At 37.3% G+C, this 23,611-nt stretch overlaps 1 protein-coding gene across 1 annotated transcript; it reads right to left on the reverse strand.

Annotated features, from left to right (window-relative positions):
* Positions 1-1,259: 1,259 nt before the first annotated feature.
* GUCA1C (guanylate cyclase activator 1C) lies at positions 1,260-15,707 on the reverse strand (the record flags this gene model as incomplete). The annotated part of the gene is made up of 4 exons (XM_081953139.1): positions 1,260-1,632; positions 4,386-4,473; positions 7,284-7,433; positions 15,516-15,707. 4 exons carry the CDS (start codon positions 15,705-15,707, stop codon positions 1,502-1,504), a joined length of 561 nt encoding a protein of 186 aa, XP_081809265.1. The 3' UTR covers positions 1,260-1,501.
* Positions 15,708-23,611: the final 7,904 nt, after the last annotated feature.

The raw sequence follows: 23,611 nt of genomic DNA on the forward strand, positions 1-23,611 counted from the left end.
GGTGATGGCGTCCCCTGTCGACCTGTTGCTTCTATAAGCAAACTGGTGTTGATCAAAATTTGGTGGAAGACAGACTGGTTATAGGACCAGTCTCTCAAAGCACTTCATCACTATAGACATCAGTGCAATGGGTCTATAATCATTCAAGCTATTTATGGCTGCTTTCTTCAGAACTGGGATAATTGTGGCTGCTTTCAAGCATGATGGGACTCTAGCCTGTTGCAGGGAGAGGTTAAAAATCCTTGTCAGGACCCTGTTTAATTGGTCAGCAGAGGTTTTTACCACTTTCCCCAACACCCCATCTGGACCTGCAGCTTTGTTGGGATTTACAGCCTTCAGCTCAGCTCACACTTGATGTTCATCCAGGATAAGTGTCTGGAGGTCAGAGGGCCTTTGGGCTAGAGCCACAGAGACTGATCTTTTGACCTCAAAGCGGTGAAGACGCTATTTAGCTCCTCTACTAGCAGGGCATTAGCATTCGCTATTTTTTCATATTATAGTTATAGTTGGTTAGGTGTTGTAGCCCCTGCCACACCTGTCTTGACTTATTATCCTTAACTAGTTATTATTAATCTTTAACCCTTTAAAAACGAAACCATTACATCTTGTTAATTTACATTTGAAATAATTCCCGTAATACCAAAGTAATTAACTGCTTTTTCAAATAGTTATTTATATTTAGCCTGTTAAACTAATTGAGGTGTTAATTAGAAAAAATGCTTCTATTTTTAAATTGATTAGTGTAGATATTAAGTTACTGCAAAAACATATTTCTCCCTAAACTGATCTAAATAGGCCAGACCTGTATAATGCTTTATGTTACAAATTTCAAGTTAAACAAATCATATTTAAGCAATTTATCTATTCTCTATCTTCTAGAGCAGGATGTAAAACTCAAGGCTAGGGGGCCGGACCCAGCCCGGGTGAGGTGTCCTGGAAACAGCAAAGGACCACGGTGCTTCTGCCAGCAAAGATGGGCCCTTGAGCTCCCTTTTCACTGGGAGAGGGTTGCAGGAGGCTGTGGCAGCCAAACACGGCGCTCGGGGTCCCATTTTTGCTCGGGCCACCCCAGGCGCCCCCTATAAGACTGATGTTGAGCTGGCCACACCCACCCCAGCCACACCACCTCATCCCCCCAAGATCAAACGCAACCCTGATGTGGCCCTCAATGAAATTGAGTTTGACCCCCCTGCTCTAGAGAGATGTCTTCCCAATTCCAATTGTATTTATTTATTTATTTGGATATATTGCCCCAATGTCAAGTATTATGTTTATTTCATTCTGCATTTCAAAGATTTTTGTCATATGTAGAAAAAAGCTATTGTATGTTATGAGAAAGAAAAGGAAGGGACAATACATTAAGAACAGTTCTGAAGTAATACTCTGTCTAGACCATCCTATGCTTTGAATAGTGAATGGGAAATGTAACAATCAGTCTTGCTATTTGATATTCTATTCCTTGAGTTGTTCTTTTTGTCACAAGTACCATTTATAATATGTCTCAGACGCTGTGTCTTCTCTCACTTTGTAAAATTTTCAGTACATTGGAGAGCTCAAAGCTCTTTGAAATAATTTCCCGGAAATGTTCATCCTCTTCCACTCCATTCAAGAGTTCTTCTACGGTCAGTTCCCCTATTATAAAAACAATATGCACTTCTTTAGAGTCAAAGTTTGGTAGACTTTTTCTGTCTTGAATTAGGGAAAACACTCATAACTACTTCTATATTTATTACAGGTAATCCTTGAGTTACGAATGTAATGGATCCTGCCATTACGATCATAATGTTAACTGAAATGCATTAAATCAATGAGCTCCATCCCTCCTTTCACCAATGCATTTGTTAATCAAATGTGTGGGTTGTTACGAACACATGAAATACCTCAGGAGTGGGGAAGATCATGGGAGACCTAGTCGGGGACAAGATCACTGTCTCCAGCACCAAAGGCCTCTCACCATCATTGAGATATTTCATGCTCCTCTTCCCACCCCTTGGGGTCCCCACAGCTGCTTGGGCCTTCTTCCCACCTGTCATCAATCACACTCTTTACTTTGGGAAGATCTCCAGAGGTCAAGTTGTTGTTACAAAGCTGTTTTCCTTAGATCTCGCATTCTTACACACACTTCTGTCCTCTTTGGAAAAGTGTTTTGCACGGAGAAGAGTGTGTAAGAACTATCATGTCTTTTTAGGCTTTGTTTTGTTGTAGCTTTAGCGGTGCCACATGTGCCCACTGCATATTTTCAGCAACAGTTTCCTAATAGCCAGAGCAGAAGAGTCATTGCCAGGGTTGCCAGAGCCCTCGCAGAGGTATAGGTCGGTGCAGCCTTGGGTGTCAGGCCTTTGTCCAGCCATGCGAAGAAGCCTTGGGTTGGCCCCTCCCCTTCTCCACTGAGCCCCACCCTCTCTCTCTCAAGTGGACATTACTCTGCCCCACCACTTGTTAGAATGCCAAACTCACCCAGCGTTTGCCAATTGTGCCACTGCAGAGCTGGATAAAGAAATGGAGAGACTTGTGCACCAGCTGTCCTCTGCCCCTTGCTTGCTGGGTCCCGTCTGGCAGAGATCTGGCAGGCACAGAGAAGCGTGTGGGGTCACTCTGAAAGAGGGGCCTCTCAATGGTGGGAGCAGTCTGATCTCCTCTGGAGCGCACACATCAAGCAGGGAGCCAGTGCGCCAAGTTCTCCATTTCTTTATCCATCTCCATGGTGATGCAATTAGCAAGATCCAGGTGGGTTCAGAACTCCAGCAATTGACTTGAACTCTGGAGATCTTCCCTAGGTAAGTGAGTGATTGGTGTGGGTATGGAGGAGCATATGGAATGTGGTGGGCTAACCAAAGCAGGCCCAATGTCTGTAGAGACCTGGCAGGGCAGGAATTGGCAGGGAGCATGTTGCAGTGGCTCTGCGGTTGGTCGCAAGGGCGAACGACCACTGTGATGCTGCAACATACTTAACTTTGGAACTGGGTCATAAGTACTTTTGGTGGGAATGTTGTAACTTTGAATCTTTGCTAAGTGAACTGTCATAACTCGAGGACTACGTGTACTTGGTAAAAGTAATATACAGTGGTTCCCAAATAATATTCTCCAATTTGTGGGAAACCAAATATTCCATTCATTTGAAATTCCATTTGAATGCATTTCTGAATCCTGCAGTTCCATCTGTAGATTTACATAAGAACTACTTTCTTAGATTAATAGAGCAGACTTCTTCAATCTGTTGCTTTCCACTCCAGATCTGTTGAATGCCACTCTAATAATTAAAGGCCCTGGATGTGGAGATCCTAGACTGAGGAAGGCTGGAGAGATACTGTTTAGATATGCACAGCTATGTGACTATGCTTCGGGGTGAGGAATGGGGACAATGAAAACTGGGAAAAGAAACTCTTAAACTCTAAGGAAATATTCAGACAGTTCAAACTCCTTGCTTTCTCAGTATTGTTTTACTGAAACAATAAAAATGCAGAAGAAAAATCTATTTGTCTTTGTGGGCCTATCTACTTTGAATCTCGGTTATTAGTTTTATTTTAATGTGTCAAAAGTATGAGTCATCTCCCTTTAGCTCTGCATATTTATTCTGTTTTGATCAGTTTTATATTGGAAGGAAAAAGCTCTTAAGAGTCTCAACAGTATATATGAAACTTTTTCTTAAATATTTCTTTTTGGAATTGATTGTTGCTGCTTAGAGAGTTAATGAATATGATGCTGAACTGACAATAAACTGAGATTTATAATTACAATAGAGCTTAACTGAAATAAAAAGCAGATTTCCCTAACATACAACCAAAGCAAGAATATCTTAGGTAACAATGCAACTGAAGAATGCTTGGTAAAATTATCCTGTTCCATCTGGATAAAAATACAGCTTGCAACATTCAAACATTTTTGATTCTCATGGCAAGATTCAGCCCTTTCCTTCTAAAAAACACAGAACATATATATGGTTAAATATATTTATAACTATTTAGCTGCCAATAATCACTTCTGGCAGGGTACCCTGGATCAAATGAAAAAAATGTTTTGCAAGACAATTAATTACAATACAGTTAGCTTGGTAGAATCTCTGTAAAGCAATTTAATAAAATTTGCTCAACAAAGAATTAAAAAATAAAGACTTAAATGAACGAACTTGCTGTCTTCTATTTCATCTTGCTGCAAAGTGAGATCAAGTTATACAGTCTGAATGGCTCTTTGAATAAACAAAAACAATTTTTGCTTTGTACAATGTACATCATACAGTAATCTCATCTAAATAGATCAATTTCAACCAGCTATGATATTTCTTAAATATGTACATGTGGCTAAGTCTTTATAGCTTTATCAATAGAATGCTTTTACAAAATCGCAATATAATAAAAATAAGGATTTCAAGATTTATTTATTCTTACCATCATTGTTTACATCTATCTTCTGGAAAATCAGGTTTGTCAATTCTTCAGGAGACATCTCTTGGTTGTTACTGATGGTTTGAATAGCCTAAATAAATAAGAATGTAAGAATAACCACATTATATTGCAAATGTAAGAGGTAACTTTTGTATACCATGCATTTGAGGCAAAGTTAGAAAAGTATTCCAGTTATATCAACACTAGTCATGTTATTTAAAAGACTTTAAAACTTTAGAGACTTATTAACATATCAAGTTTATGTTAAAATGCTTATTACAGTGTTTTGATATTTTTAAAAAACTATTAATACTATGGCTATGGCTTTTAATTTTTCATTGCAGCTGAAGAAATGAAGATGGTGACTGAATGTCTTCGTATTTATCAATGTAGAAACACCATTTGTTTATTAAAATACTATATGTGGGGGAACCTATGGCGATGACCCAGAAGCTACAGCTGGCAGGTCAAAAGTATTCTGGCAGGGTAACATTTCCTCTAAAATCACTACACTAATTACTAGTAAGCTTAACGGGCCAGTTCAGAATACTGTCCAATACCTATGAAGTCTTCTATAGTTATAGCAGCAATATCTATTAGATAATTGCATGCTAACATTGAATCTGTCCCTTGAGAGTACCTTCTAAGAGCTACCCCAACTTCAGAGGTAGGCAGATATACAGAACCCTTTGAAATGCTTATCATATTTACATTTGCTCAGCTCCATCTCTTTGTAAAACTGTTATATTTTTACATTGTTATAATCTGCTATATAGAGCATTCCTGTTGGGGCACACTATAAAAATAGTAATAAATACAGTAAGAAGAAAATAGAAGCATAAAGTTGGAAAGGGACCATGTACGTCGAAGCAGGAATCCAAATCAAAACATGCATAACACTTATAAGCCTAAATTATGAGCACTCCACTGCTGAAATCTGAATGCTTGAATTGGCTTTTCTGAAGGACCAAACTAGGTATAATAACTCAGACAAAATTAAGGCCATAGAAATATGCCCAGAAATAATTCAATCTGAGCATAATCTAGGTGGTTTTAGTTCTTGCTATGATGGCTTTTATGCTGGATATTCTTTTTGTCTCTGGTTTCTAATTACATTGTTTAATAAACAAATGAATGATAGATGGCTTAAAATACCAGATATGATGTAATGCCACTGTTACTTTGTTCCCATTTATGATAATGAATGCACTGCATGAATTAAAAAAAAAACTTGGTGAAGAGTTTAGGATAGAAAATATACATTAAGTAATTTTAAGGAGTTTTCTTGTCCTGCTATTATAGAACAGTCACTCATACAAACATCAGGAGCTTCACCAAATCTTGGTTTTTCCTTCTTAAATGTTCATTCATTGTTTATGATTATTTGAACAAGAAACTGTCTATCTGCCTATTAGTGAACTGGGAGTTCACACATAATTTGTCCCAGTACCTATCATATTGTGGGAGTTTTCTTTTAATTTAAGTCTTAAATTGGATATTCTAGAAAAGAAATTAGATTAACTGTTGCCCTAAGTGGTACAACAATTTTTTTAGGAGAGATCTAAGACAGCCTAGATTGGACAGGCCTTAGTCTTATATATAGCAATAGCAATTAGACTTATATACTGCTTCACAGTGCTTTACAGACCTCTCCAAGCAGTTTACAGAGTCAGCTCTTTGATATATAGGAAAGCTTTTTCTTCTGTAAAAAGGCTTAGGAATTATGAAAATAATATAGGGAATTTTAATTTTTACGGCTGAATAGTTATTCTGTTTGCAAATATATGATTAAGAATTCTCTGCCTTTCCCTTTCATATCTATTTAAAGCAGAAAGAATGATAGTAATGGAGATACTGGGTATCTGGTATAAGAATGAACACATAAAAATTGCATTTCTGCCCTAGTTTTTTTGAATAAAAAACAGCTGTTACTCAGTTCCTCCCATGAACAATGAAACTCTTCCCCCATCTACAGTTCAGTCCTTTCCACCACTGTGGTTTATCTCTCTAAATGTGCTAAATGTTTAGTTGTGATCACTTGGCACTACCTTAGTTAAAGCAGCTCCTTTCCATCTGCATCTCTATAACTGTCTGGTTTGGATCTGCAACCCAACAAGACAGGCACAGACTTCAGAGGATAATTAGAACTGCAGAAAAAACAATTACTACCAACCTGCCTTCCATGCAGGACCTTTGTATTGCACAAGTCAAAAAGAGGGCTGTGAAAATATTTACAGACCCCTCACATCCTGACATGAATTGTTTCAACTCCTATCCTCAAAACGATGCTATAGAGCACTGCACACCAGAACAACTAGACACAAGAACAACATCACTCTGCTAAACAAATAATTCCCTCAACCCTGTCAAACTAAGTCTGCATTACTATTACTATTAATCTCATCATTCATAATACCTATCTCCTCCCACTTATGACTGTATGACTGTAACTGTTGCCTGTATCCTTACTATTTATATTGATTGTTTCCTAGTATGATTTGATTCCTTATTTGTACCCTATGACTATCATTGTTATACCTTATGATTCGTGACAAATGTATCTTTTATGTACACTGAGAGCATATGCACCAAAGACAAATTCCTTGTGTGTCCAATCACACTTGGCCAATAAAGAATTCTATTCTATTCTATTCTATTCTAATTTTTGAGTGCTATTGAGCTAGATTACTTCTCCAAAATACCAACAGCTGATAGCAGTTTTAGATCATTACAGTCTCATCTAATGGAAGTGGGGAAAGCTCAGTGTAGATACGTATTGCCTTTGTCGCTGGGAAAGCAAATAAATCATGTGACAATTTGGTCATATATTTATTACAACAGTCAAAACACCAGTAACAAACTCAAAGAATAACATCCTTGCTAATTAGTGCGTTTACTCACCATTAACATGCTTATTACTTCTTTTTTGTCAATTGTTCCACTCCCGTCAATATCATAAAGTTTAAAATACCATTTCAGTTTTTGGTCAATTTTCCCTCGTATCACCAGATTTATAGCAGCTAAAAGCTCCAAATAGTCAATAAATCCATCCTTTAAAACAAACAAAGAGATGAATATATTTGCAAAGTATATGAAATTGCATTTATTTTGACACTATTAATAATAGGAAAACTGGCAGCAAAAATAATTAAGGATATTTTGATAACTTCCTCATCCTGTTAACTTTCTTGCTACAGAAGAGTCTCCCAATCATAAATAAGGAAAAATATCAGTAGAAGGCCAGAAACAGAAAACAACTCACTGTATAACCATAGATCATGAGAATAATAATAATAATGTGGTACGGAGGCTTCCTCTCTGTATCACCACTTCAGACTGCCCACCAGGTTTTAAATAGTAGAAGTGGTAAACTTCGGAAACATCACTGCTGTTACAGCAAACCAGAACCGTTCATTATGGAAATGGCAGTTCCACATCAAGAACAGTTTCTAGCCACTGAGAAGAACGGTCTCACTGCCTGTCTACTGCAGCTCAAATTTCTGTTAAGGCAATTTTACAAAAAGCACGTTGACAGTATTCTAAGGGATGCTAGCAGAGCGTGAGGTTGATAGCAGTTGTTTGCTGCATGAGAAAAACAGCAATGTTTGAGTTGTTCGTCTCTTTTCTTGAAAAGACTAGTCATATCAAGATATCGGAAAAAAAGAGCACAGAGCTGAGGGAAAATGACCAATCCTTATTCAGTGACTATGGATGCCTACTTTGCAAGAAAGAGGAACCCTGAATAATAGAAATTGTTGGGTTGAGGGCAGGACATGTGAAGGAGCTGAGTTAGGACACAGTTTGAGCAAGTGAGATAGGTGTTTAAACAAAGAAAAATGTATTGGCAAAGCAAAGCTGCTGAGAATTCCATTGTTAAGAGGATAGATAAGTGATCTCTCACCTATTTCCTAGATCAGGAGTGTCAAGCCTGATTTCATTGAGGGCCATATGAAGGTTGTGTTTGACCTTGGAGGGCCAGGAAGGGTGTGGAGGGTGGACGTGGCCACAGTGTGCATGACATGGGACCCTCCTTCCCTTCCTTCCTTTCCTTCCCTCCCTCCCTCCCTCCTTTTCTTCTTTTCTTCTTTTTTCTTCCCTCTTCATTTTCCTTTCTTCTTCCTTCCTTCCCTTCTTTCCTTATATTTCCTTCCTTGCTATCTTTCCATCTTTTTCTTTCCTCTTTCCCTTTCTCGTTTGCTGTCCCTTCTTGCATGTTTAGTTTGTTTTGATATTCCTCTGCCAGTGAAAACAACTTGGGGAAGTGAGTGTGCTTCCCCCCCCTGAATTTTTGTGGCAGAGGCACCGCGGGGCAGTCCTTTGCTGTTTCCAGGCAGGCCCTGCGGGCCAGATCTAAGCATCCCGTGGGCCGGATCTGACCACTGGCCTTGAGTTTGACACCCCTGTCCTAGATGAACATATTAGGTGAACATTATTTTCTGTCTGATAGGATTAAAAGGCTTTTTTGGCAGCAGAAACAGCCATGTTTGAATTTTGCATTAGGCAGGGATGTGGAAGAGTTTGAAGAAGACTTTGTAGCTTTATTATTATTATTACTATCCATCACAACTGATTCAATACTTTTGATTTATTTTATTTTCAGGCATTTGATATCCTATCCTAGCTACGCTTATTCTAAAAAAAAGGTTCCAAGCTATTACCTTAAAATGTACTCACATATAAAGATACATAAAGTTACCAAAGTGGCTAATCAAAACTTCACTGCAATACATTGATGAGAAAGATGCAGAGTAGGGCAACAATAGGTAAATGGAAAAACTAAGGCTTGAATACACAGCCAAGCACTGGGTCATAAATCTCAGAAACAAAAGAAAGCATGAGGCCCAGGTGGAAATCAGAGTTTAACAGGAAAATACAACAAAGAGGCCAATGGATGGTACTGCTCAAAATCTCAGATATTTCTATCCCAAAGGACAGCATGAAAAATTAACAGGATCTGTACAAATAAACAGGATCTCTATAAAACGTAGAGAGCCTAATTCAGAAATAGAAATATGCGATTGTTATCGCTGAAATGTTATGGGCTGATATTCATGACTGGCACACGACACTGGAAAGCTACTACAGGCAGTTCTCGACCTATGACCACAACTGAGCCCAAAATTATTGTTGCTAGGTGAAACATTTGTTAAATGAATTTTGTCCCATTTTACGACTTTTTACGCCACAGTTGTTAACTGAATCATTGCAGTTCTTAAGTTAGTAACACGGTTGTTAAATGAACGTCGCTCCCCCCTTGACTGTTCGTTGGAAGGTCACAAAAAGGGATCACATGAACCCTGGACCCTGCAACCGTCATAAATATGAGTCATTTGTCAAACATCTGAATTTTGATGACATGACCATGGGGATGTTGCAAGGGTTGTAAGCGAAAAACGGTCATAAGTCACTTTTTTTTCAGTTGTAACTTTGAAGAGCCACTGTGAGTTGACCTGTACTTGTGCAAAAGGACCAGATCGAACAGAAGGAAGAAGGGTGCTGCATAATATGCAAGGAAAAATATATTTGCATATATCTTGTTGAAACAATATTGGGATAAAAGTGAAACAAAAAGAATACTGCTGTAGTTCCTGCAGCAAGCATATAATATACAGATAAGACTTTTCTACATCCAATGATGTTTTTCAAAGAGGAATGTGAATAGTAATAGTGGGAATTGCAATTGCTCAAATGTTTGCTGGAAATAATTCTACCAAAATTCCTTTTTGCTCTTGTTGAAACTTCATTTATCAAACTGTTGAAAAAGCAGCTCTATGCATCCATATTTCTCAGAAATATGTTACAGTGAATTTTAAAACACTTACTTCTGTGGAAGCAAGTGTTTTATTTTGTACTCACCTACTCTAGTGACCTAGAATTGGTCAAGCAACAGCCCGGGATAGATTGTACTGGGATCTTTATTTTCAGGTCTTTTAAAGTCTACTGTTTGCTGGACCAAATTGCCTTGGGCAATGCTAATTTACAAACTGCCACCTAAGTATTTGTTTCTTTGATTTGTATCCTCTTTCATTTGGAGTATCCTTCTCCTTTTATTTTAGAAATGTAGGTATGTAGTGCCGGGTGGTCATTTTGTTTTTCAGATATAATTCCTGAGGTCTCGTTTCTTCAATGCTGTCCCTGGTTCTTTTGGAAGAATAATTTTGTTTAAATCATAGTAGACAGGTTAGAAGCAATCTCATTGAATTTGGTGGGAAATTCACTTGCAGGATTAAATCTTTAGCAATAAAATGTATAGCAAAAATAGCTTTTTATCTAATACATATTAATTAGATGACATCTTGGATATAAAAAAGAAATGATTCTTTTTGGAAGATTCCATAGAATCTTCCAAAAATGGAAATGATTCCATAGAAACACCATTGTGTTACAGTTGAAATTGTTCAATTCTGGATATTGATAAAGTCCAAAGCAAATTTGTCAACAATTTGCAAAGAAGTATGTAAGCATGGCTGCACAAACAGTTGCATTCATACACGTTTATGTGTATGAGACAGAAAAGGAAAATACTCAAAAAGTGAATATGATGTATAGTTTAATCAGAATTAAAACAATCATGTTTTAATAGTATATAAGGACATAAACTATTCTGACAGGCATGGAAAAGGATACAATTTGTGCCTGCCCTCATTGAATTTAAATTTAAATATTTATAGTTAAACATTTTTAAATTTCTTTTATCAAATCGTTTCTGATAAAAGAGTTGAGGTGGCGCAGTGGTTAGAGTGCAGTACTGCAAGCTACTTCAGCTGACTGCTAGCTGCAGTTCGGCAGTTCAAATCTCACCTGCCTTCCTGCCTTCCTGCCTTCCGAGGTGGGTAAAATGAGGATCCAGATTGTTACAGATTGCTGTAAACCGCTTAAGAGGGCTGTAAAAGCACTATGAAGTGGTATAGAAGTTTAAGTACTATTGCTAAGTACTATTTTGTGAAAGAGGATTTCTACCATTTTTGTGAATTTCTTTGAATTCTTAAGAGATTATAGGAATAACAGTGAGAATAGTTCAAATAGTTCAAACCATCAATACTATTGGTCTGATACATAGAGCTGCTGGGAACGGCGATCCGGCAACTTCTGAAAAATTGAAAAGATCTCTTTCTGGTGCAGGAAAGGATGCTTTTTCGCATTACAGCATGCATGAAGTCAATTGGAATGTTGAGTGCACATCTGTTAAAGCTACCTTCCCCAAACAGATTGACATTAATCAGCATCATCTTCAGCAATCATCTTGTGTGCTTTGTCTTCACTTAACAACTGCTCTATTTAGTGACCATTCAAAACCACACAAAAAATGTAACCTTGTGAGCGGTCCTCATACTTTCAACTATCTTAGTGCCCTTTAGTCATGTGATCATCATTTGCAAACTTGACAGTCGGCTTTCAACAAGTAGATTAAATAGAGAAGCTGACAGTGAAATTGCAAGTCATAGATAAGTATTGTCTTGCTTAACAACTATATCACTTAGTGACATTATTGCCAGCCCCAATTAAGGTTGTTTAGTGGGTAGTACCTATAGATATAGACTATTAATTATTTGTTTATTGTTGCTCTTTAATTAATATCACAAATAGAAATAAAAAGAGAAAAACAAAAATATTAATGACAAATGTCAAAGAACACATAGTGCTTTAATTAAACAGTTTAAAAAACTACAATAAAGAAAAACATAGTATGATATGACCTAACTATAAAACGTTATAGTCCAGTGATGGCGAACCTATGGCACGCGTGCCACAGTGGCACGTGGAGCCATTTGTCAGGGCACGCGAGCACAGCTGAGTTCACCATTTTTAAAAGCAATTTTTCACCCTCCCCAGGCTCCAGGGGCTTTATAGGAGCCTGGGGAGGGTGAAAAGAGCCCCCCGCCCCCCGGAGGCTTCAGGGACCGTCCGGAGGCCGTCCGAAGTGACTTCCGGTTTGCATGGAGGGTCATTTTAAGTGTTCCGAAGGCTTCAGGGAAGCCTCCGGAGGGCCTCCGGGGGGGCGGGGGAGGCTCTTTTCGCCCTCCCCAGGCTCCTATAAAGCCTCTGGAGCCTGGGGAGGGCGAAAAAAGCATGTAAAAATGGGGGGGTCGCCCCTTTTGTGCGTGCATGCGCACTGGGGGGGGTCGCGCATTGCATTATGGGTGCAGCACGCCCACACACGACCCCCACTGCGCTCCCCCCAGTTGTGGCATGCGAGCCAAAAAAGGTTTGCCATCGCTGTTATAGTCTATATAAACTCATATAATGCAAATATTAATCTAGTACACATATACAGTATTTCTAAAACATTTATACAACTATCTTGTTTCCAACTTATACCCTGCATAAATGAGTCCCATATTTCATTATCTATAAAAAGTCCATGTCTAAAAGCAATCCACTCATAAGTGGCAAGTGCAATCAGGTCTTCAATAAGACAATTACATTTTATTGTTAATAATTGTATGCACAAATCTTTTGCACTTTATGTATTAGAAATTATAATCAATTTAAAATATACTTTATTCAAATAAGCCAAAATTAGAAATCACTAATGTCCTAGCAAAGTGAATGATAACGAAAATTAATCAATTTATCTTAAGACCAACATCAAATTAAGTTCATTGGAAATGTAAGCTGCAGGAAGAGTCTGAGAAATTTTCACATGAAATTAAATGTTAGTCTCCTGCTCAAATGCAGCAATATAATAGGCTAGTGCAGCGATGGCGAATCTATTTTGGCTTGTGTTCCATAAGGGGGTGGAGCGCAGGGGGGAGGATTGTGCGCGGGTGTGCCGCACTCATAATGCAACGCATGACCCCCGCAGTGCGCATGCGCGCATGAGAGGCGTTCCTCCCATTTTTTTGCATGCTTTTTCCCCCCTCCCCAGACTCCAGAGGCTTTAGGGGAGGGCAAAAAAAGTCTCCCCACCTCCCCGGAGGCCCTCTGGAGATTTCAGGCTTCCGAAGGGCAAAAAATGACTCTGCCAGCAGAAAGAAAGTCTTAGGTGCTCCAGATTGTCAGCGATTTCCTTCTCCAGCACATGGATAAATACACCTGGAAACATCTACCTACCTACCTACCTACTCTCTCTCTCCCTACCTATCTACTGTATTTCTCCCCCCCTCTATCTACCTATCTACCTACCTACCTAATCTATCTCTCCCTATCTCTCTACTGTATTTCTCTCTCTCTACCAACCTACCTACTCTCTCTCTTCCTACCTACTGTTTTTCTCTCTCTCTATTTCTCTCTCTCTCTACCTACCTACTGTATTTCTCTCCCTCTACCTACCTACCTACTCCCTACCTTAATGTATTTCTCTATCTCTTTCTATTTCTCTCTCTATCCCTCTATCTACCTTCCGACAGTCTTTCTCTCCCCTACCTACTGTATTTCTCTATTTCTCTCTCTCTCTCCCCCTTTATCTACCTACCTACCTACCTAACTACTCTCTCTCTCCCTACCTACCTACTGTTTCTCTATCACCCCTCTTCCTATGTACCTACCTACCTACCTACTCTCTCCCTCCCTTTCTATCTACTGTATTTCTCTCTCTCTCTCCCTCTACCTACCAACCTACCTACTGTATTTCTCTCTCTCTATTTCTCTCTCTCTCTCTCCCCCTACCTATCTACTGTATTTCTATTTCTCTCTCTATCCCTCTATCTACCTACCTACACTCTTTCCCTCCCCCTACCTACTGTATTTCTCTATATCTCTATCTCTCTATTTCTCTGTCGCTTTATCCCTTTATCTACCTACTTATCTAACTACTCTCTTTCTCTCTACGTACCTACTGTACTTCTCTCTCTTTCTCTCCCTCTCTATCCCTCTGCCTACCTACCTACTTTTTTTTAAATTTGCCTCTTCAAAACCTTGGTGCGTCTTATACTCTGGTGCATCTTATACTCCGAAGAATACTGTAAACTGTTTTTCCAGTTTCCTACCCTGAAACCCTTTCCAGGATTTCTGCAACTCTTTCAGTGCTAAGAAAAAGTAATGGCAGTGGTTCATATGAGTCACAACTAAAGAATTAGTGGTATTAATTTTTCTGCTGAAGTTCTGCTTTTTTTAAGCTTTTCTCATTACAAAGTACTATATGTTAAGATCAATTTCTAAGATTCTATTGTCACATTTTCCAAAGGGAAAAAAATAGTGAGTAAATCAAGTATACTATAAGTCTCTATAGTTGCTGGGCCTGTGAAAAAACTGCTCACAAGTCTAGTTTATATTAAAAGTTATTTGGCTAATTGTATCTTTAAATAATAATGGTTGACATTATTGTTTGTAATTTGCCTGAGCTAAGATTACACTTGACTTTAGCCAAAAGGCTGACATTAATAATCCCCCAAAGTACAAGCCAATCACTAATTCCTACAAACTTAATATGCTTAGGTTTTTTTCGGGGAGACTATTAAATAAAGTTTTATGATACATTAAGTATGATGAAAGAAACTGTCACAAATAAATTATAAATACCGTAATCAAATTTGTTTTTTAAAGTGTATCATTAAGAGAGAAAGCAAATATAAAACAAGTGAGTAAATATGATGTGAGTACATTTGGAATATTATACACAACTTTTATTTCAAAAAGAATATTGTATAGTAGTTATTGGATAGAAAAAGATAAATAAAATTGTAGTAATAAAATATAAAATCAACTGGGCATGCAATTTTAGAAAATGACCAAGGGGCCGATTATAGAAGTATGATATATGTACGGTGGCTCCAAAATTTTAAAGAATGTGACATTCATGAAGAGTAATAATATCGATGCATATTGATTTTAATACTTAATAGCTCCATACCCCCTCGAAAATTGAGGCACAAAGCTGGCATATTAAAGACAGCAATCTGGTAGATACATCTTAATTCTGTGCATCTCACATATATCAATGTATAAAGAACACAAAAGTATGAGATATCAAGTTAACAATCAGAACTATAACATATATTTTAATCACTGATAAATTAAAATTCTGTTGAACAGGCATATATATACTCTTAGCTACATTTATATCTTGAAGAATCAATTTGGAAGGAATTGTAAAACAAATGTAAGACTTAATATGCTAAAATGTTCTGTATACAATAAATGAAAAATGGCACACAATTACCTAAAATTATGCACTATAGAAACAACTCTTACCTTATTTGTATCAAAAATATTGAATACTTTCTCAACATAATTATTTGCTTGCATAGTTGAATTTTCAAGGCCAAGGACCTTCTTGCATTCATACATGGTGAGTTGTCCAGATGGGCATTCTTTCATGAATTTTGCATACCACTGGTAATTTTCCATAGCAGAGATTTCCTCCATTGATTCATTGGCACCCATTTGGAGGCAATTAATCTATGCTTCTGTCTTGTTTCTGCTAATACTTTTCTTCACTGCAGTGGCTCAAGTTTAACTGGAATAGAAGGAACTGCAACACACATAACAACTGTAAGCATCTTAAGATCACTATAGATTTAGTTTAAGTAAAAATAGAAGTGGGATTACCTTCAGCTCTACCAGTTAATATACCGTATTTTTCGGAGTATAAGATGCACTGGTGTATAAGATGCACCAAGGTTTTAAAGTGGCAATTTTTAAAAAAAACGTAGGTAGGTAGATAGAGGAAGAGAAGAGAGAGAAATAGAAATAGAAATATATATATATATATATATATATATATATATATATGTATATGTATATGTATATGTATATGTATATGTATATGTATATGTATATGTATATGTATATGTATATGTATATGTATATGTATATGTATATGTATATGTATATGTATATGTGTGTGTGTTTGTGTTACAACCCCTGGTATGCCCAAATATGGAAGGGAGCTCACTCCTCCCTCTTTCTGTCCTTCGGCTCATCACAGAAAACCATGCAGGCAGAAACCCATATTTTTATTTTTAATGTTGCCTTTTTATATTTGTGTTGTATTTGTGCTGATAAATAAATAAAGGGAGACTAGTATGGATCCATTTCAAGCTGTTTAGCTCTCATCAGGTTCAAATCCCAGTAAGGGTATGGCTAGCTGATGAGAGCTAAACAGCTTGAAATGGATCCATACTAGTCTCCCTTTATTTATTTATCAGCACAAATACAACATATATATATATATATATATATATATATATATATATATATATATATATATATATATATATATATATATATATATATATATATATATATATATATATATATATATAGAGAGAGAGAGAGAGAGAGAGAGAGAGAGAGAGAGAGAGAGAGAGAGAGAGAGAGAGAGAGAGAGAGAGAGAGAGAGAGAGAGAGAGAAATACAGTAGATAGGTAGGGAGAGCGAGAGAGTATGTAGGTAGGTAGATATTTCCAGGTGTATTTATCCATGTGCTGGAGAAGGAAATCACTGACAATCTGCAGCACCTAAGACTTTGTTTCTGCTGGCACAGCACTTGATCAATGTAATTCTCATCAATCACTCTAACTAAAGAGCTTTCCCAAAGGGAGGGAAAAGTTTTTGCACTCTGCAAACCTCCCCAAAACGGCCCGTTTTTTGCAAAAATGGACCCGTTTTTTTTTAAAAAGGCATGAAAAGCTTTGGGGGAGGGGCTTGCAGAGTGCTCCTGGTGGTGGTGGTGGGGCAAAAATGAGCAAAAAATGGCCCATTTTTTTTGCGAAAACGGGCCTGTTTTTTGTAAAACAAAATTGCATGCATAGCCTTATGGAGGCCTATAGAGTGCTGCTGGGGGCTGGGGGAGGAAATGGCCCATTTTGTATCATTTCTGCACTCCCCAGGCCCAGGAGCTCTCTGAAAGCCTCCCTAAGACTATGCACGGCCATTTTGGTGAAGGGGGTGGGGCTTTGGGAGGCCCGAATTGCTGCCACATTCCTAAACATCACGTATATACTTTCCTGATTTCATGAGGAATTTGTATAGGATGACTTCTCCTGGTTCTTATTGTTATAAAAGTCTTAAAATATTTAAATCCTATTTCTTTGAAAAGTGATTTCATTCTGATCATTCTCTGTATATCTAAGCCACTGATGACTTTTAACTTTGAGTTAATTCATCCATTGCATCCCTGCCCCACAAGATGTGATGGATAAATTCAGTCAAGTATAGGCTTGAAATGCTATGCAGGTTTTGATCTGGTACCTTGTATGGAAATTGTGAGGACTTCAGGAGGCCGAACAAGTTCAAATTAAACCCTAGCAGGTCAGAAGTACTGCTTTTCTGAAAACATCTGGGCTGTGCAAAAACATGTTCTATCCCCTCTGTGGTTTAAGAGTTTTGCTTCTTGCAGCTCCTGGTTGATCTAGTGTAGGTTCTGATTTGAATCAGATTAATGACCATCCCTTCTATTGAAGCCAATCCTGAGTCAGCACATTCTACCCATCAGATGGGATGTCAAAGGGAGCTAGTACCATGTGCAACTTACAGGCCATGGGTCCAGAGAGAAAACAACACTTTAGGAGAGATCTTCCTTGTTTCAACTGTTTTCCTGAGCACCTGCTTGCTATTAAGTGAGGACATGCATGGTCTGTGCTATATTGTGTTGATTTTTTGTTTTTGTTTTTAATGCTGTGAATCATTGAGCCTTATGGAGTAACCTAGCCTCTAAGTTGAACAAACAAACACAACAAGTGCCATCATTTTCCCCCACTAGCAGGTAATGTTTTGTGGGAAAGAAGCAAAGTCAAAGGCATTCTCTTATCCTTTAATTTGGACTACAATATATAAGGACACTGCTGTGAAAGAATGGGAAAGGAATGAGCAAGCTATTAAAGGGGACTTTCAGAAAAGTCCCTGAGAAAGAGGAAAGCATTAGAAAGAAACTCAAAATATCCTCACTTTTTTTGGTAGAAGATGGAATAAAGAGAAACGTGACAGCTTGTCAAGATTGTTAGTTTACAATCTTAGAACAATAAACATCATTCCTAGAAACCTTGCTGTGACTGTTTTTTGACCTTGCTTGCCTCAAAGATCTGACACATATCATTCATTGCTCTCATTGTTGTGGCAATATAGGGATTGGCAATAGGGCCGCCAATGTAATTATATCAGCATACTTTTATGTAACTCAAAGGCATGGATAGCATTTTAACTTAGAAGTATGTAGGAGAAAATCCATCTGAAGTACTGCAACCCAGCTCTAGTGTATCATATATGAAAATGTAGTTTCAGATAATATGATCTGAAATAATATAACCTTTTTCAAGTATTAATCATATGTCATCAAGGGATTATACCGCACAATAACACATTATTAACTCCAGCAATAGTTCTCACCTGTCAATCATTCAAGGTAGATCAGACAATGAAACCAAAGCCATGCATGTCAATGCTACATTTATTATAAGGTTATCCAGGTGAAACTCGAAAAATTAGAATATCGTGCAAAAGTTCATTTATCTCAGTAATGCAACTTAAAAGGTTAAATTAATATATGAGATAGACTCATTACATGCAAAGCAAGATAGTTCAAGCCATGATTTGTCATAATTGTGATGATTATGGTTTACAGCTCAAGAAAACCCCAAATCCACAATCTCAGAAAATTAGAATATTGTGAAAAGGTGCAATATTCTAGGCTCAAAGTGTCCCATTCTAATCAGCTAATTAAGCCATAACACCTGCAAAGGGTTCCTGAGCCTTTAAATGGTCTCTCAGTCTGGTTCAGTAGGAATCACAATCATGGGAAAGACTGATGACCTGACAGTTGTGGAGAAAACCATCATTGACGCCCTCCATAAGGAGGGAAAGCCTCAAAAGGTAATTGAAAAAGAAGTTGGATGTTCCCAAAGTGCTGTATCAAAGCACATTAATAGAAAGTTATATGGAAGGGAAAAGTATGGAAGAAAAAGGTGCACAAGCAGCAGAGATGACCGCAGCCTGGAGAGGATTGTCAGGAAAAGGCCATTCAAAAGTGTTGGGAACTTTCACAAGAAGTGGACTGAGGCCGGAGTCAGTGCATCAAGAGCCATCACACACAGACGGATCCTGGACATGGGCTTCAAATGTCATATTCCTCCTGTCAAGCTGCTCCTGAACAACAAACGACGTCAGAAGTGTCTTACCTGGGCTAAAGAAAAACAGACCTGGTCTGTTGCTCAGTGGTCCAAAGTCCTCTTTTCTGATGAGAGCAACTTTTGCATCTCATTTGGAAACCAAGGACCCAGAGTATGGAAGAAGAATGGAGAGGCACACACTGCAAGATGCTTGAAGTCCAGTGTGAAGTTTCCACAGTCTGTGTTGATTTGGGGAGCCATGTCATCTGCTGGTGTTGGTCCACTGCATGCTGACTTCATTTTCCAGCAGGACTTGGCACCTGCCCACACTGCCAAAAGTACCAAAACCTGTTTCAATGACCGTGGAATTACTGTGCTTGATTGGCCAGCAAACTCGCCTGAGCTGAACTCCATAGAGAATCTATGGGGCATTGCCAAGAGAAAGATGAGACATGAGACCGAACAATGCAGAAGAGCTGAAGGCCACTATTGAAGTATCCTGGTCTTCCATAACAGCAGTGCCACAGGCTGATAACTTCCATGCCATGCCGCATTGATGCAGTAATTGCTGCAAAAGGGGCCCAAACCAAGTACTGAGTACATATGCATGCTTATACTTTTCACAGGTCCGATATTGTTTTATGTACAATCTTTGTTTTATTGATTGCGTGTCATATTCTAATTTTCTGAGATTGTGGATTTGGGGTTTTCATGAGCTGTAAGCCATAATCATCACAATTATGACACATCACGGCTTGAATTATCTTGCTTTGTATGTAATGAGTCTATCTCATATATTAGTTTCACCTTTTAAGTTGCATTACTGAAATAAATGAACTTTTGAACAATCTTCTAATTTTTTGAGTTTCACCTGTAGTTAACAGAATCTTAGAAGTCTTAATGAGTTTTCCCTGCCTGCCCTTTATCTTTGTGAGAACTAGAGATTTCTTTAAAAAATATTTTTGTTACTAGTTTTACCCAAATAAAATCAGATGATTACATTTACATAATATAAAGATATATATACAAAAGGGAAAAAAAGAAAACATGGCAAGAACCAAGGAGATGTATTGCAGTGTAAATATTATATTTACAGTAGGTATTATATATGCAAAAGTTTGATATATATCATATTATAAACAATTGCTATTGTTATTGAGATAAAGCATAAAATCCATTAAGTTTAGTAAAATTGTGGTTTCTGCCTCTGATTCCAATTTTTCATTGTGCAGTTTCTTCTAAGTTGGTACATATATATTTCTAATTTTTTAAATATTTTATAGTATTACTAAGGTTTATATGCTATTGGGATTCCTAAAACTGCGCAAATTTCCATTTGAATATTTTGGGATATATCAGGAAAACATTAAATGTGATTGATGAAAATTAACAATCCTGAGTCCTGACACTTCTGCAAATTCCTTTAATTCCTTAATATGTTAGTTTATATAGTCTGCAAATAGATTTAAAAGATATGCCTTCTTATTTTATACCATTGATCTGATTATTGGGTCTAAGACCTATTGCCACTGTTTCTATAGTTGTTAAAAACTAAAAGTGATAAGAAACAATCTTGCTTAGCACCGCTTGAATTTATAATGGATTTGAATCATAACAGTTAATTAAGTCTTATCTGGATTTTAATTGGTCTAAAAATATCTTCATTTTATAGATCTTAGAGCTAAATTTAAATTTAATTAATGTTTTAAAAACTGTACTTTGAGATAATCAAAGGCTTATACTATATCTAAAACATATGCTTAATGAAGACTTATTAATTTTATTAATTAGTATAATAGTTTTTTGATCCGAGTAGATTTATTACAGTGTGAAATAAAACCAGATTGATTTATATGGTTAATTTTATTTGTAATAACTTTTAACTGGTTAGCTAAAAAAAGTAGTGTAGAGTTTATAATCTGTATTGAGAAGCAACAAGTGCTTATAAAATGCCAAATCCTGTGAGTCTTGTTTCAATTTAAGGATCAAAATTATCTTAGATTATTTCCAGGATTCTGGTAAAGGATTCTTGGTGCAATACATTGTACAAAAGTAAAAATTCAGGAAATAAAATACATTTTGAAATCCTTTGTGCATTCCAATTTGAGATTTTAATTCATCAATATTGAAATCCCTTTCTATTATTTGGATTATTTTGTTCTTTTTGTAATTCTTTGTCAGTAACCAATATGACCCCTGATTAGGAGTATAAATAAATGCTAGTTAATAGTATATGACCAAATTCCCTATATAGTTAGATAGATAAGGAGAAAGGAAAATTTATTGTAATGTAACCATGAGGTTTAAATGATTTAACACAATTAACCACCTTTTTTGTCTTGATAGAATCTCCAGACTTCTGATATTTAAAGAAATAATTTTATATTGTTGTAACATTACCTAATTTTTTAGAATGTGTCTACTTTCCCTAGCAGATTTTATCTTGCAACCAAAGAAGTTATTAAAATAAAATTTCACATAGCCTGATTCTATGGAAAGCCAGTATATAGCATTAATATTCCTCTCTTTCCTGCATTAATACCCTTTTCCTGTTTCCTTAGAAAATCTATTTCCACCCGTGGTCCCTCTCTCTATGCCATCCTCTGTCCTATGTCATGCTTCTATTTCCAACCTCCTTCCCCACCAATTCCACTTTTTATGGAGGATCCTTAATGGATCATCTTCACAGTCTAAGGATTTGCAAGACTTCGTGGGCTTCCTTCTCTCTGTCACTAGCCAATAAACTCTCACATTTAATTACAATAGTCCCTTAGCCATAGTTTTACTACATTATTTTTATATTTTATTATTCACTCTTATTTAACTCCCTTCTTCTAGGACTAAAAATTCAAACAGGATGATACATTTAGTACAATTTCTTTTATTCCACAGTTCAGTGCAGCATGCTTTTTTAATCTGCAGCTTGTGGTAAAGTCTGCTTTACACAGTTCCAAGGACAAATCTTAATTTGTTTTCTCTATCCCTTGTTAGAAAACTGCCACCAGTTGTGCATATAACTTTAATAAATACATAAATAAAAATAAATCACATTCAAAACTGAAATAAAATTTCATCCTCATGGCATAAAAATCATTAATTTAAGAGATTCCCCACTTACCATATTTTTGGAGTATAAAATGCACCAGAGTATAAGACGCACCAAGGTTTTGAAGAGGCATTTTTTAAAAAAAAGTAGGTAGGTAGATAGAAGGATAGAGAGGGAGAGAAAGAGAGAAATACAGTAGCTAGGTAGGGAGAGAGAGTAGTTAGGTAGGTAGGTAAAGGGATAGAGAGAAAGAGAGAAAGAGAGAGAGAAAGAGAGAGAAATACACTAGATAGGTAGGGAGAGACAGAAAGAAAGTAGGTAGATAGATAGAGAGATAGAGAGAGAGAGAAGAGAAATACAGTAGGTATGTAGGGAGAGAGAGAGTAGGTAAGTAGGTAGGTAGATGTTTCCAGGTATATTTATCCATGTGCTGGAGAAGGAAATCGCTGACAACCTGCAGCACCTAAGACTTATTTCTGCTGGCACAGCACCTGATCAATCTAATTCTCATCAATCACTTTAACTAAAGAACTTTCCGAAAGGGGAAAAAAAGTTTTTGCACTTTGCAAGCCTCCCAAAAATGGCCTGTTTTTCGTGAAAACGGGCCCGTTTTCTTCAAATAAAAGGCATGAGTAGCCTTGGGGGCTTGCAGAGTGCTCCTGGAGGGGGGGGAAATGAGCAAAAACGGCCGATTTTTTGCGGAAATGGGCCCGTTTTTTGTCAAAAAAAAATGCATTATTGTCTTATGGAGTCTTACAGAGTGCTGCTGGGGGCGGAGGGGGGGAACGGCCCATTTTTTGCTCATTTCTGCCCTCCCAAGCCATCAGGAACTCTCTGAAAGCCTCTATAAGGGTATGCACAGCCATTTTGGTGAAGGGGGCGGGGCTTCTGGAGGCAAAAAATGCTGTATCCAATGTATAAGACGTACCCAGATTTTCAGCCTATTTTTTGAGGAAAAAAGGTGCGTCTTATACTCCGAAAAATATGGTACAGTGGTTTACATTTTTTTTTGCTGCAATGTAGCTATACTGATATTAGAAAAAGAATATTATTAATCTCGTTTAGTCTAGTCCAGTGGTGGGCAACCTTTTTTTTCAACTGAGCCAAATCTCGCCAAAACCACGATTGAAATTTATTTTGAGAGCCACATTTTTAAAACCGAAAATACATAGGATGGTACACTGTTTTTAGTTTCA

This window comes from Natrix helvetica (assembly GCF_964273705.1).
Source record: "Natrix helvetica genome assembly, chromosome: 4".
Lineage (NCBI taxonomy): Eukaryota > Metazoa > Chordata > Lepidosauria > Squamata > Natricidae > Natrix > Natrix helvetica.